At 38.8% G+C, this 16,180-nt stretch overlaps 2 protein-coding genes across 2 annotated transcripts; both read right to left on the bottom strand.

Moving 5' to 3' along the window:
- Positions 1-22: 22 nt before the first annotated feature.
- Positions 23-6,586, bottom strand: LOC110058778 (uncharacterized). The gene is made up of 4 exons (XM_020765436.2): positions 6,343-6,586; positions 3,639-3,725; positions 2,467-2,754; positions 23-1,909 (listed from the first exon to the last, which is right to left on the bottom strand). The coding sequence occupies exons 1-4, from the start codon at positions 6,493-6,495 to the stop codon at positions 1,838-1,840; spliced, it is 600 nt and encodes a 199-aa protein (XP_020621095.1). The 5' UTR covers positions 6,496-6,586; the 3' UTR covers positions 23-1,837.
- A 1,928-nt stretch (positions 6,587-8,514) lies between these two features.
- Positions 8,515-15,834, bottom strand: LOC110058736 (uncharacterized). Its single transcript, XM_020765394.2, has 5 exons — positions 15,574-15,834; positions 13,581-13,649; positions 12,582-12,842; positions 10,594-11,061; positions 8,515-9,976 (listed from the first exon to the last, which is right to left on the bottom strand). The coding sequence occupies exons 1-4, from the start codon at positions 15,724-15,726 to the stop codon at positions 10,615-10,617; spliced, it is 930 nt and encodes a 309-aa protein (XP_020621053.2). The 5' UTR covers positions 15,727-15,834; the 3' UTR covers positions 8,515-9,976; positions 10,594-10,614.
- Positions 15,835-16,180: the final 346 nt, after the last annotated feature.

Consider the following 16,180-nt stretch of genomic DNA (forward strand, 5'->3'; position numbering starts at 1 on the left):
GGAGACTCTTTTAACTCGCCTGTCTCAATACGCAACGAGTTTATTGTCATCATAAGCAATCTTCCCTACAAACTACTCGTGTAATGACCGATATTCTTAAACCTAAACAAATGTTCCTAGCCAGCTGTGAACTCCACACGAGTTATTGTAATATTTATCTTTTTACAGGCATTCTGGTTGAAGCTTTGCTTTGCATAAAAACAAAATACAAATACAAAGAAAAATATTTATTTAATAAAATAAAAATATAAGAACAACAGTACAATACTGTCACACTTAAATTTTGAGATGCAATGTCATCTTGATTTAAAAGTGATAAAACGTCTCCTGCGGTGAAAAATATACAGTCAGGACTTCTTGTCAAAATCACTTCGCAGAATAATGTAATTTTGAGCTCCTTTCGTCACCATAATAGGGAACGGGTACATTTTATATATCCCTATACCTAAGCCGGCTCTGAAAACGCCACTGGGATAAAACAAGACAAAGAGAACAAAAGGTATCTTCTCGTGCCAACCTGATAATTCTCACTGCTGTTGGTAAAAGACATCAAAAACAAAACGATAACATTTAAACCCAAACATGTACTTGTACATGATAAACAACTTCTACAAGTACAAATGTCATTAAAAATAGAAAAAGAAAAAAAAGGGGGAAAGCATATTTTTTCTACATAATCCTCAAGAGACTTTTGTGCGACTTGGCCTGAAGAGTATAACTGAAAGTGAACCTAAGTTAAAGATAAAGTACATAAATTACATGATTGTATAACAATATGATCCTCAATGTTAATTTACAAGACTCAAAGTATCCCATGTCATATGTCGCATGTCACGTGTCACGTGTCACGTGTCGCGTGTCGCGTGTCACATGTCGCATGTCGCATGTCCCATAACCCATGTCGCATGTCACATGTCATATGGCTGTTGAGCGGTCAATTTCTTTTTCTCCGAAAATTAGAATATACTTTTGAAAGCTCAAATTTGTATTGGGACACAAAGGAAAAGAAGAAGACAAGGACCACTTTTCACCAAAGGCGTACGGGCACTTTCGGACTTGAGGGGGGCGGTGACCTTATTGCCCGAAAAAAAATTACACAATGCCCGAAAGCGTCAGTGTTGTACAAACGCACTCAAATCGCAGAAAAACAAAAACGTTGACAATGCTCACGTCTAATGAAACTGTTATCATTCCAAAAATAGTTACTTGAGACCTCGCATACCCTATTTATTTTGATTGACGGCCTAGTCAGAAAAGTCAGAAAATTATAAAAGAAACAGTTAATTCTTTCACGTATGAAAAGTTCAAGAAAAATTTTAAAACGGCTCTTTTCAGAACCACTGCAAAAAGTCTTCAGTTGGTTTTCGTTTGCTTTGATTCTTTTGCCATTGTTTTGTTGATGAAAATAATATCCATCTCGTGTATTGCCACGATACACATTTAAACGATTTATGGCCGTTTTCAAAACAGAATACCTAGATCCTTACATCATTTGACCTGAACTCCATTTTGACAAGGCAAATGTCAAAGAAAGCAGCCTACAAGCCTGACCTTGACTACCTTTTAGAATGTTTTCTCTCCAGTATATTTGCCTGAATCTTTTGCGTTTTGCCCGAAAAATTTCATCTATTTCTGAAACTGCGGGGGGGGGGGGGGGGGGGGGGTCTTCAGCCCCTCCGCCCAACCGGCCCGTACGCCTTTGCTTTTCACAAACATTGTTTATCAGTCATTAACTTAAAGACATTTTTCTAGTCGAATTTCCAACGACCTGTGTGGGTGATTATCGCGTACACAAAGAAAAATGACATAAATTACTGGCGTATTGTATGCATCATGTCTATGCACTTAGTACGGCTGCACTAGTTCCACCTTGCCCTTGACCATCTGGCGACATTAACGGAACTTCGTACTAAAGGGAAAAAAAGGATTACGATCAGTACAGTCAAACTGTCTGACTGACTGACTGACTGCACCGACTTACTAACTGACCAACTGACTGACTGACTGGCTGGCACATGGGCCAACAGCTGGACAGACAGACGGATTGACTTAAGGGCGACTGTTTGAACAGAGTTGTGTCAAGTCCTCTGACTGTAGCCGATTTGTTTTTTTATAACCATACCTAGAGTGCCCATTTCTGGATGACACTAGGAACCAAATTAGAACAGAAGTCTGTGAATCACAGATTTTCAAGTTGGAACCAGCCAGAGTTTTGCATTCTCAATGCTGAGCAAAAAAATACACCTTTCTCAAACAAGGACGACTTTCCTCACTTCTCAAAAATTTTAAATTTTCAGTTAATATATTTCTATCAGGATGAAGATACATCATGTAAGCGAGTGCTAAAAAAGTAATTTTGACACCTCATGGTTGCAGAATTCATTAATAGTGTAGGCATGGTACACTGTGCTCAGTATTAAAAAAACTATGTATTACAAAAAATAACTTAACATTTGATTAACTTACATTTGTAAGTGGAGCCTGGCGATCATTAATAAAACACAGTGCCGCTGACCACATTGCCAGTATGAGTTCCACCACAGTGAATGCAAAGATGGAGCCAATTAAGGCATGCTCTTCTTTATGTTTGCTATCATAAATAAACGGCACATTGACTGCACGGAAATTTTCATTGTTTCCAGTATAAATCCTAAATGTTTTCTTTCCAGCATCAGACAACTCTGATGCATTCAAAACCATGATTATGGCACAAAACAAGCCACAAGTCAGGGAGAAGCCCATAAATGTCATGGCCTGTAAAATAAATGAAAACTGGCATTAAATGACTGAATTTACGAAAACCGTGTTTAAGACTTTGCACCAAAAGGGAGAGGAGAGCAAGAAAAGGAAGATAAGAGAGTGGAGGAAAAAATACTGGCATTCCTTTTAATTTTTATATCGTCTACTTTGGAATGTCTCTGGCGAGATAAAAACACTTGATATCTTCAACACTGTTTTCATAGCCTGTGAAATTAATAATAAATGGCATTATATAATTAAATCAAGCAGTTAAATGACTTAAAATCTGTGGCCAGGTCTGTACTAGAATTTAGCTTGCCTATTACATTCAAATATTTCAACTTTAACATTCCGTTATAAAGTATTTAATAGCCAATTATTAAGCTGACTAAGCTGCAGTTCAGAGTTAAATCTTTGCTGTCTTAGTGACACTGAAAGCGTCTAACGTATATGTACCCTATTATACAATTCAATGACAATTTCATAATTATTTCTTGGTGTTGTCATACTATGTTCGATCAATTTTTGTCTAGTACAGTTCAGAGCCCCCTTAAATTTCTGTAAAGTTATGAACTTTAAAGTTATTGGCCTTTTCATTTGTTTTTGTTAGTCCTGTGTGACTGGCTACTGACTGCCTCTAGAGATCCATGGAAGGGTGGACAAATTATTTAATAGTTTCTTTCTTTTTTCCTCTGGGTTCCTCATGGATAAAGAGGCACTCTGAACAGCAGACTCTGTTTGTTGCCACAGCAAAGTTATTCAGATTAAAAAGCAGTACTTAATTAATGGAGATCAAATATATGGTCTTCCTCATTTAGTGAACAATGAAATTAATACTTTTATTCTTTCCATTTTCTTTTTAGCCATAGCTTTTCCTGATAATTTTAGTCAGTACATACCAAATGCTGAGGAATGATAAAAGTGTTGGACAACTTTTGAAGATGTCTAAAAGTAATGAAGACACCAAATGACCCAGTGATAGCAACCTGTAGATAAAAAGAACTATCAATGTTGATACACCATGTAATTAACTAATCATTATATCAAAATAATTTTATTTTATCTCTCTTCACAGACTGAGACTTTTTCAAGACTAAATTTTCATAACTGCAAAATAGTCAGAACCAATGATCCAAAATATGATCAAGGTTGTTATATATATATTTCGTGAGTTGCATGGATGTAGTACTTTTCTAAGCCCTGAAGTACAAGAAATGATAAAAATTTCCACCAAATTATATTTTAAAGCCTTGAACAAGGGATATACATGTATTCTAAGTTCCACAGTAACATTATTTTCTAGTATTTTGGCTTGGAACTAGTTTTTGAAATATCCTGCATCATCTGAAAATCATACTGATTGTATACGGCGTGCGCATAACAAACACAACATAGGACTCTACAGCACAATACAGGCTCATATTCTGCACATTCTCTTGCCCTATAATTTTACATTAAAGGTAAAAAATGGCAGCCAGAAAATAGTGTTAACATTTGGAACTTACTTCAGTGGTTATCATAGGACACTGATTATCTGCACTGAACACACAAGCAGTTACATATTAAGCACTTTTCCAAATATTTTTAAAACATCTTAAATGGATAAAAATCACGAGATACATGTAAATACATATTTTTCGACAAATGCCATCGTCACTTTATGTCACGCACTACCATAATGCTGAAATTCAAAAGTATGTGCTGGTTTCCAAACCAGGGAGGCTATTGAACTGGAAAGCTGTAAACAGATACAAATTTCTTATGTTTTATTTGATGACATCATGTGAAAATGCTCTATTATTAACTTTTAACTAATTGTCAATTTTCACATTAATTATCTCTGTTGACACTATATATCTATAGATCTCCAAACCATAGACATATATCATAAAATATACTGACATGTGTTGTGTACTCTCTTGCAAAATGACTTAATGTAAATTTCCCCACCCTCCTCTCCTAACCCACCCCTCTTTTGGATTATCATTGGAACTGGGACTGGATCAAGTGATTCCAATATAAAGGACTGTTCATTGTTTATTGCATGGAGTAGCAACACTTCTAAAGTAATAGCCATCCGTAACATTTTATGGAGTTTTCTGTTTGTTGAACATGACATTGGGAAATAAGGGGAATGTGTGCAGAATGGCTCATTCCCTTCACGAGACATGCCTGCAGTAGTTGTATTCGTCATCTTGGACTGATATTTGTTTTGATGAATGCAATAGCGATGTTTCTTGTTTATAAACATTGACATCATTCTTAGACATGCGCACTTTAGTGGTTGGCAAAAAGCCGGCTTCGTTTTGTTTTCATGGCTTCCACGTGCAATTCTAAGTACGTAAAAAGTCTCGATCCTGTTGCAAGATCGCGATATCATTTAAATTAAGCTACAACAAAGGTGCAAGTAGCCTTACCGACCTATATAATTTGAAAGGATGGACAAGTAATCCCAGTTCTTGGCCAAATTTAACATTTGGGGATCTGTACACGTATTTAATCGAAATGCCAGGTATTTACATAAAGGAGAGTCTAAAATCCTTCAAGTCATTTGAAGCGTATCAGTTTGTCATCAGTGGCCATGTTAAACCCTTGTGGTGTCATTCAGTTGGAGACAATATCCCTTACTGCTTCACTAAAGGGAAAGTAATTGTGTCCCAGAGAAATAACGATCAACTGCATGATGTGTGGGTTTCCCTTCATAAAAAGGACTTGGATGGTGTCCAATCCTTCCTACGAACTGTTTTGATCCAAGTGGTTCGCTTTGGTTCACTTTCAGGAAATGTAAAAAAATTTATTCCCAATAGATTTGTGAACCGATTTGTACAATTTATTACATGGCAGCTCACCGGCATTCTCTCCACGAACCCTTTTCTTAGGCAGTTAATTTAGAAAGAAACATCAAGCCACGTTGTGTTTTTGCCAACCACAGAAATAAACAACCTAAGGTGACCTAGGCGTGACGTCACAGGAAACATCGCTATTACGATGATTCTCTGAAGGTGTGCATGTCCCAAGGAGGGAATTGACCATTCAAATATCATAAAATAAAACACAATTGTGTTCCGATGTTAATTCTGCACAACACTGCACCTCTTTGAATCTATCTATCTGTCTACTGCCTCTGTCCATTCGGTCTGGAAATGACTGTTATTTTCTATGCACAAACTCAGTTATCTTATGGACAGTGGTGTGTAATTATGCACATGCAGCTATTAGGCCCTCAGGTCAAACGTCGAACTTCACTTTTGCATGATCAGAGACGAAAGTACTAAATTGCAATTTGAGTCGATGCAAACGGGTAAAGCTTGACCGTTGGGTCAAACGTCGAACTTCATTCAAATTTAGATCGACCAACACGTTCTATCATGTTCAATTCGCTCAGTTTAGTTCGTATCATGTGAAGTTCGACGTTGTTGGCAACTGGGCCTATTTTTCGATTCAGCTACCCGAAGGTAGCCTAGGAAAATGCAACTAAATCCGACAGTAGCAAGGGTGGCTAAGCTAACGTTTAGAACTTTACATAACTTAAATCTTCAAAAAATTAGGCCCGTTCTAACACATATTTAACGTTACATGCATTTAGACTTAATAAATCCTCACCCAAACTCCAGTCCAGATGGGCATACCAAGCCCAGAAAGTCTCCAATCGATTCGAGCGCGTTCCACAATCCCAAGCACTATCAACCACAGTGCTATCCAGCACTGAACAATAGACAAGACACGGAGGAGTTTGATCTTGACGGTTAGAGTCATTTTATAGAAGAGTTTATCAAAACGCAACCAACCTTGCCTGCTCTTTTGTTTGACTCTCAGATCCCCCTCAGGGGTGGGGACAAGTGCTTCTCTTCTGTCAAGCAAGCGAAAGGAGTGGGGTCAAGAATGGCGGATCAGTTTAATGAGCTCTCATTCGTCTGTGAGTGGATGGTCAAAGTGAAATAAAGCCCGAGCCGTATATCTCATACACTGGGAGTTTGATTCAACATTCTGATGCCTTAAATGCCGCCAAGGATGTCAGCCCGCGCAGACTCGGTGCGGGAGCATTTCAAACCCTACAAGCGTTAGCAAATTAAATTGACGTCAGTTTTTCACGCGTCTGTCCTGAAAGTAGCTGGCATCCACGAGGCGATAGCCGAGTGGATCCCCAGACTACTTTGACAATGTTATGACGAAATTCATTGTCAATAACACAACAGACGCATTAAAAACTGATATCAATTTGTTTTTTGCGATAACAAATTGTCAAATTGTCCGCTCTCGCTCGTTGACGCATCGCATAAATTACAAAATCATGTGTCTGTCCACTCATTGACAATAAAAATTAGCCAATGAGCGCGCGAGAATTTCTGCAGTTATCGTAAAATTGTTCGTTGAACACGCGCATGAGACGATCGTCGTCTATTGCAATCCCATAATACACCTCCCAAAATTTTGCATAAGCATTGTCTTCAGTTTCTCTGGGACGACTGTAATACCCAGGAGAAATGGGAAACAAAGGTTATGCAGAATTTTGGGGGCAAACAAGGTGTCTTATTGGAAGTGTGGAAATGGCGAGTAGACCATTTTCGATATATTAAAATTCAGCCTAAAACAATAGACCTCAGTACCAGACTCTGGGTAATAACTAGAGTTTGTAGGGTTTATTCCCTAGAGCCTCGTGCTGAGGTCTATTGTGTTCGGCTGAACTAAATTTTGGTCTATTACTGCTAGTTTTTATATCACGTGGCCAATTTTTTCAACTTGGTCAAGAAGTTGCGCGCGTTGTACAGACAATCGTACAACGGTGGACCTCCTTAGTCGCTCTCTCTTTTCAGAAGGAAAGAGATGGAGAACTTTAGCTTAGATCCGACAAGGGAGGGCAGCCCGAGTTCGTGACTCCGCCACCTAAAGCCCACAGGGCGTGGCACTGACGGTGACCAGGAATGAGAAGCTACACAAGAAATATAATGTGGGATTGTTCAGTGAAAAAATATAGTCAAGCTGCGCCGATTGCATTTTTGGCGTAGCTTTCAAAGCCGGTACCTAGAAACTAAAATCACCCAATCAGAGTGGCTTATTTCCTGTCCAACATTTTCTAAATATATACACACGTTTAAGACTCGTGTGTATGCCTTAGCTCTTATTAACCGAGCAGGAGACCTGTATGGGAGAATCTTGACCGAGGTCGTGAGTACAGACCGAACGCAGTGAGGTCTGTACACTCGACTGAGGTCAAGATTCTTCCATACAGACCGACTAGGCTCGGTTATTAAGATGTTTATTATATGGCCAAACAAGAACAATTTAATTCGTTTAACGCAACTGGCTTGTACTAAGCGGCATTTTGCTTGCGAAAGGTGATGAGCTGAACTTCATTCTTCGATTTCAGCCAATCAAATTCGTGACTTCGGTAGTACCCAGTCCTTGTGAGACAGCCATATAACAAAAGTGACAAGTGACAAGTGGGATATTCCAAGGTATAGCACGCCAGAGCGTTGTATAACTATTTCGCACCATGCCGCAGAAACTACAGTGGCCAACACAATCATGCGAAATATGCGTGGCGTACGATGGAAAGGTTTTTTGTAATACTGTCGAATGTACAATGGCTCTCCTGTAGTATTCTGATTGGCTGTATTTTCTATGGCATGGTATTTAAAAATAGTTGTTTTCCCTGGCTCGGGTGCTGGCGGTTTGATGATTTTCTATAACTGATGTGGGAACAAAAACGTTCTCACGACAAGAACAAACAAAAAAAAAATAATAAAAATAAAACCAAACAAACAAAATCGAGGCTTACGGCTGAGATTTTGTTTTACTTCATTTACTTTAAGTTGACTTTCCCAAATATACATGTATCAATGTAAGTTGAATGCTGATAAATATGGGTTTTTTAGTTCCTGAGATGACTTGACAAACTCTGTACAGGAATTGCTTTTTAAGTCTCATTTGTTTAGCCACTCACTCAGTAGATAAATATTGTAAATAAATAGACAAACAATTGTAAAATAAGGCACGGTTGTAGATACCATTTCAGGCACCCTCCACACTACATTGTCTACATTGTACGCCGGAAAAATTTTGAAAACGGCGTTTACACTCTGAAAACGCATCAACTGTTTTTGATCAACACTACGCCAGAGAAATTTGAAAACGCAACAATCACCAGTCATTTTGGATTTATGTTCGAGAAAAACTGGGCAGGGAAATCACAGGATTAGGCTGACTACATGTACGTCGTTTTCGAAAAGCTTCGTTTTCGATATATTTTTAGTCCACACGAAAACGAAAAGCTGGCGTTTTAAAATTCTTCCGGTTTGAAGAGCGTTTTCGTAAAGTTCCTTTTTTGTGACAGATCTTAGTGTGGACGGTGCCTCAGCTTATAAGAAAGGAAGATTTGTGGGAAAGAACTGAGCGGGAACGAATCAACATCCAGACTAGAAGGCGCAAGTGGGGCTGGATTGGGCACACCCTAACAACACCGATCAGAAATATTACCAGGCATGCACTGAGGTGGAACCCCCAGGGAAAGAGAAATCAAGGTCGTCCTACAAACAGCTGGAGGAGAACCGTGGACAATGAGGCGTCAAAGGCAGGCTACACTTGGAAAGAGATCGAAAAGTTGGCCCAAAACGGAAGGAGATGGCGAGCAGTTTCCATGGACCTATGCTCCAAAGGGGGTGGAATGGAATAAGCTAAGCTAAGTGTGGACGGTAGGTTTAACCGAAATGAAGCTGCGTTTTCAAATTTATCCAGCGTAGTGTAGATGCTGCCTCAGAGCAACTGCAGGCTGCAACGAAATGGTTCTTAATTTGCAAAGGGAATCTAATTTCTAAGTTAAAACCTCTGTTGGCACTAGATATATTCACAGGATTCGTACTAATCAGTACTGACGGAGTTTCCCAGAAGTTCTCCAACGTATAAAATTAAAGACTCCAGTACCTAGTTTCCAGATTTTTTTTGTCGCATAACAAGTACCCTTCTAAACGAACACTCACTGCTACATATAAGCTTACATCACACTTGTAAGAACAGTCATTAAAAGTTCCAATACTATGTGTTGAGATTCTTTACATGGTGTACCATCATTTCATTGTGCTATTTTATAACGTCTTCGACGAAGCTGATAAAAATTGAATGCCTTATGAAAAAGCCTTAAATAAATACAGATTGTTCCACACTTGTGCAGTGCTTCTTGGTGCGAATAGGACAAAACACTAAACTGCAATATATGAGAACTCGGCGAGTCTTCACAATGCTATAAGAAAAGAAATGGTGATGTTAGAGCCTGCCACATTTCCAAACCTCAATGACAGTCAATGGCAAAGCAATTGCAGACCCCACTAGCTCAGAAATAAGGTTTACACCAAATAGACGTCAAAGTAGTATCTTTTGCCGGAAAGAAGTGATTTCATTTGTGCTAAAATTTGTTTACAAAGGGTGTAACAACTGTCAACACCACCCGAATGAAATAACCCTTAGAAGACAGTGACCACAAACGTAACTCGATCAACTTTAATTTCAGTACGTACTGTATGTCGGAACAGAGAGAGACACTGGTAGACTAAGAGAGTCACTGGCACAGGATCTTTACCACCATGACCCCAGCCAGTGCTCGGACACGACTCACTTAAAAGAGAAAAAAAAACAAACAAGAAAAACATACTTAGCAATTTTTTATGTTACCTCTGTTTCACAACAAGTCATCTTGTAAACCTTTTCAGAAGAAAATGAGTTTGATTTCCATGCAAATGACAGAAAAACATTTTCCACATGTTAAACCTAAACCCTAACTCAAGCTTTTCGTACGAAGATTTGTTTTGACACAGAAGCAAAAGTTGATTTGTTAATGACCAGTATCAACTTGAAGATTACCTCCTTCTCTGCCGTGTTGTATTAGACAAAGGGCTCTTGGCCTCCTTTCTCAGGTCCATCTGGAGTAACTCTCACAAACTGAGACTCGCCTCCCTCAACCCCAGAAGGCATATAGGTCATTTGAGGTGGGCCTCCTGCAGTCCCAGATGCAGGCATCTGAACCATTTGAGGTTGACCTCCCAGAGCCCCAGATGGCGGCACCTGAACCATTTGGGGCTGCATTCCCATAGCCCCAGATGCAGGTACTTGGTACATTGGTGGCTGGCCAGCTACATGCATGACCCCTCCAGTGGGCACTTGGACCATTTGAGGGTGCACTCCTACAGCTCCTGATGAGGACACTGGAACAGCAACAACACCTCCAGCTTGTTGCACAGGAAATGCAATAGGAACACCACCAGGGCCTTGTCCCATTATATAACCACCTGATACCACGCCCTGATTGCTCACATAAACTACAGAGGTTGTCTAAACAAATAAAGCAAGGTAACATATTATGTAACTGATGAGCTCCGGGTGTTCTGATGTTAAGATTGGCTGGCCTGCAATTCAATGTCCTGTTGTAGCATTGTTTAGTATGCCACTTTATTATAATTATGGCTGTGTCTCAATGTCTGAGAACTACTGAATTCACGAATTTGATTGGCTGAAATCGATTTTGAAAGCGGTCCAGATTTTCCTATCTAGACCGGCATCTACAGCAGTAATGTTTTGCAGTGATAAGGTTGCAAACTAAAATGCAAAAAATATTGACTATTTTCCTCTAACAATATTTATTTATGTAAGAGCAAAAAAGCCTGATGTGAAAAAAAGGAAAGAAAACGAGCAAACTATGGCAAAATTAAGTTTGGCTCATTGCCATTTGAAAGCAAAATGTCAGCTAGTACAAACCAGCTTCATTAAACGAATTAAATTGTTCTTGTTTGCCATGTAAAACATCTTATTAACTGAGCTTAGTCAGACTGTATGGGAGAATCTTGAACTCGGTCATGTGTACAGACCTCACTGCGTTCAGTCTGTACTCACGACCTCGGTCAAGATTCTCCCATAAAAACCTCCTGCCCAGTTATAAGAGCTAAATTACAGTAGAATCCTGATCTCTCTCCTGAAAACTCGTACCAAAAGTCATTTCCCTTATACCAATCAATTCATTTCTCTTTTAGCTTTTTTGAAAATTGGTATTGCATTCATTTGCAACTTTCCACTAACTGGTTAAACCTGCAGGGCAAAATTATCCTCACAGCTGGTCAATTTGCAGGGTGCCCAGCCCTTAATGAAACCCCTGGAGATTTGGCTAGATTTGTGGCCATATTTGGGTACAGTAAAATGTATCTTTTATTTTGGATGCTTTGGCAGCATACTGATTGACAGTATCTGGTTCATTTGATCTTGCCACGGGCATTTTGCCTTTTGCGGTATTAACAAGATACAAACCATGGCTTGCTCAAGCTTGACTAATACGCTGACAAAGCTTAAATTACTGAAAACTTAAGGTACATGATTGTATAAAATGTTACAGATAATTTTAATTTACTGTGTTGGCTGGCAAACTTTATAATTATGTAGATCTTGTAACTTAATGCTGTGCATCATCATGTTGAATGACTTCTAACAGACCAACTTAATTTGACTAACAATAGACGGACCAAAACCCAACCTATTTGACTAACATAGACGGATCGAAACCGACCAATGACTGATGACAAACTTTATACGAGTCTTTCAGCCAATACCATCATGGCTAAACTGACCAATCACATTCAACAGACCAGACTTATAACATCATCAACTGACAAAGACTATTCACTTGACTCTGAAGATGACTTCTGCTCAGGTTGTCGAAATGTCAGTCACCAACAACAGCTCTTTTCAGAACTACCCTCACTCACCCGGACGATCACACTATACGAACTAATGTTGAATGATGTTACAACTGTAAATCCAAAACAGAAGGTCTGAAACAGAAAAACCAAAAAAGAAACACTTACTTGCTCAAGTGAGGTACCACAGCACTCACATGAAGTGATATAGCAGCAAAGGGCAGCTGCCAAGATTCCAATTGCAAACTCAACAATACCAAGAATCAAGGTGATTGCCGTTATAGCCATTTCTGCATCATAATTGTACCAATAATTGAAATCATACCAATAATCATAATAATGATGCTGTGCAATGGAGATGCTGTAGCAGATAATTATTACACTGCCAAACACAGCCGATGTTATGGCGCAGCCCATAAACGCTCCAGCCTGCAAAAAGGAACAAAAATAAAACTAATAAAAATACACAATACAAAACTTTGAAGGAAAAAAAAAGAAAAATTAAAAAAAAAAATTAAAAACATCACCTTCTAAGTGCTATCTAACCATAAATATAAAATTATCTACTGCATGTTCAGTATACCTGTTTCTACATACATGTACATTACATGTAAACCATAAAGTTATTATGATACATTATGAAAATGTAGCCTCCAATTCCCCACTTCAGTTCTGCAAAGTTAAGTTAATTACAATGACTAACCTGGACTACCTTACTGAGCTACTGTTGTTCTTCATCAATATAATCATAGAGAAATCTTTGCTAACATCACTGTTTACATTTTGCTTCATTAACAGTTAACTTCACATAATCTATCAAACCCGAGGGACAGTTTTCATCAAGACATCCAAACACCGAGAACAGGGTTGAAAATATGACACACAACAAAGTATTTCTGACGAAATTCAAGGTGTTTAGATAGCCCATGAAACAGTGTCTTGAGTGTTTGATATATCTTCTCAATTGAAACAAAACTAAGTCCTGTAAACGGAGAAGTAAAATCATCAAAATCTATGCTAATTAAGCTTATCCTTAAGGTTATCCTTACGGTAAGCATTTTGATTATCTTTGGTTTAACTTGATGAATTATTAATGAGTTTGAGGAGCTACTTTTAAGCATATGACTTCAACCTATCACTGCCTCAGAATTAAGGGTGACAACTTACAAAAGATTGGCTGGATGAGTTTCTTTCCCTGCTGCTAGCTGGAATTCCCACAGATCCAGTGATAATCATCTGCAATACATGCCAGAATAAGTTATAACCAAACAAATAATCATAATGAGTAATGTATAATCGCAAACAAACCCAGTGTCTGTTATAATGTACATTGTTTAATCCATCAAATATTCTTGGTCACACACCATTGATCTAAATGCATTATGTCTGATGTGACTGAATATGCCACAGTTAAAACTCTCTGATATTCCCCAATTTTCAAGACAGCCCAGACAGAGCAGATCCTGTGTGTTGTCAAAAACTTTTGAAGGATAATATAAACACAATTAAGCCCCCACCTGACTTTATACAGGGATATTTGCCTTTAGACATGACCCAGTTTTTCTTGAGCTTCACTTTCGGAAAACTGAACTTTAGAAATCCCTCACTTCTTTTGTCACACAATATAAAACAAACAATCAGAAAAACTGCTCATGAGGAGAACTGGTTGAAGAGCATTTATTTAACAATGGGGTGTCTAAAGACAGTTCATTTTTCTTCCTTTTCTTCCTCACACTCTACATTTGCTCTTTGGGTTTGCACTTACATATTGCACTTAGATGGTCTGCCCTGCAACACTCCCCGTTCTAACTGTTTCATGACATTTCATACAAAGAAAATTTAAAGGTTTTGGACCATTACTTTCTGGAAAATTTGTCCCAGAGTATGAAATTTTCACAATTTAAAATCATATTTTCTGTGCTGCTAGCTGTCGAAGATAAATCACATATGAAAATAAATATAAAACTGCTCACTACAGAATCATGTTTAGTTATTTTTAGCCTAACAGTGCAAAGTAAGCAACATAAACATGTGAAATTCAACCACTATCATCTACTTTAGAAAGCTACCAGCATTTCAATAGCTGTTATTGAGATTCTGCCATGTAAATGACTTCAGTACGGGGAGGAGGGGGGGGGGGGGGGTGAATGGTAAATGCTTTGCGAGACGGTGAGACTAGCATTTTTCTTTGCGAGCCCAAGACATTTTGACTTTTTAGATTGCGAGACCAAGACTTCAAAGTGTTTTGAGTGCGAGCGCGAGATGTTCAGACTTAAAATTTGAGCTCCAGATTTGGTTGAGAGCTATGAGGATGAGCTAGAATGAGCTTGTACAAAAGTCTTACAAAGGAGCCTTTTGTTGCAAACCCTTGTACTAGACATCAGATCTGAAAATCTGTCAACAGTCAATAAACTCTATTATTTTCCTGGCGTCATTTTAAAAAAACAAACAAATGAATCGGGACTTCGAGACCCTTAGCCTTGCAAAAATCAAGACTCCAAGACACCTTTGTATAAAAAACAAGACTGCGAGACCCGTGAAATTCAACTAAAATTTTGCGAGACCCAGAGTTTTTGAAGGACCATTTGCCACCCCTTTCAGTATCACGATATGGAAATATTTGATACCCCGGTATATACATGTATTGGTCGATGCACCTTTTTACTGCAAGCACTGTAATCTGATACAAATGTTCAAAGATTGTTCAACAATAATGTATGGTAAGTAATTGATCGCATATAGGTATTAATATTATCACTTGTTCATGGAAAACAATGTTTCCGAACAAATTCGACCTTAAGAAACTTGCCGAAAAATTTTTAATAACCGGGGTCCCAAATAAAAGAACCCTGCCTGCTATGCGTATGTAAGCTTACATTAAGGTCACGAAAGCCATAGTTATGCAAAAACTTGTACAAGAAACGAATTGATCGACGAAGGTGACAATTTGCAATTTAATACGTGCGATAGCCGTATTCATGGTTTGGTCCGATTCATCGCGAATTTAAACAATTTCGTCGGTCGATCATTCGCTCCTAGATATATTGGCCAGAAAATTAAAGCTAGCCGATCACTTAACTATGACATGCAGCATGATTTTCAACAAAGGCGGAAAAAACAAATGTTGCTACGCAAAATTATTAAGTGAGAGCAATTTTACCCATATTCCACACCAGATACCAAAACATCCCTCACCAGTCCAAAAGTAGCCTTCGACACGATCGACGATTCCAAAAATCAGTAGCAAAATTCCAACAACAATGTGGGCTAGCGCAACGAGCCTTGCAATTTTCAACGTTTTTGCCTCCGCCATGACGCCCTCCGAGTAAGCCTTGACAGAGCACCAGAAGGTTCCTGCATAAATAAATATTTAAATTCAACCCACAGCCTTTTGCCGCCATTTTGAATTTTCAAGTTGGCCGTGGTAGTCTGGGGGGATAAAGGCTGCCTTCTATGTTATGTAAGCTCACTAACCTGTCCATTGAACAAGATGGCTGCACCGCATACGCGCTAGGCCACCATGGCTCAGGTATTCAAACAAAGTGTAAAATTTCAAAATCGTAAACACCCTTATCGTTTTCTAGTAAAATCTTCACAGTTGTTATCACAGAAGCTAGTCTCTGGCAATCGTACCAATAAATTGATGGCACAAACGACGGTCAGGGCGGCTTGAGAGGCGGGTCAGTTCTTGTTCGCGGCCTCATGCCCGACCAAACCACGAAGTCGGACGAGAACGACACGTGCCGATCACACGGGACCCACCAAAG

This window comes from Orbicella faveolata, unplaced genomic scaffold (genome assembly GCF_042242905.1).
Source record: "Orbicella faveolata isolate gen_17 unplaced genomic scaffold, um_ofav_v1 contig_34, whole genome shotgun sequence".
NCBI classification, from domain to species: Eukaryota; Metazoa; Cnidaria; class Anthozoa; order Scleractinia; family Merulinidae; genus Orbicella; species Orbicella faveolata.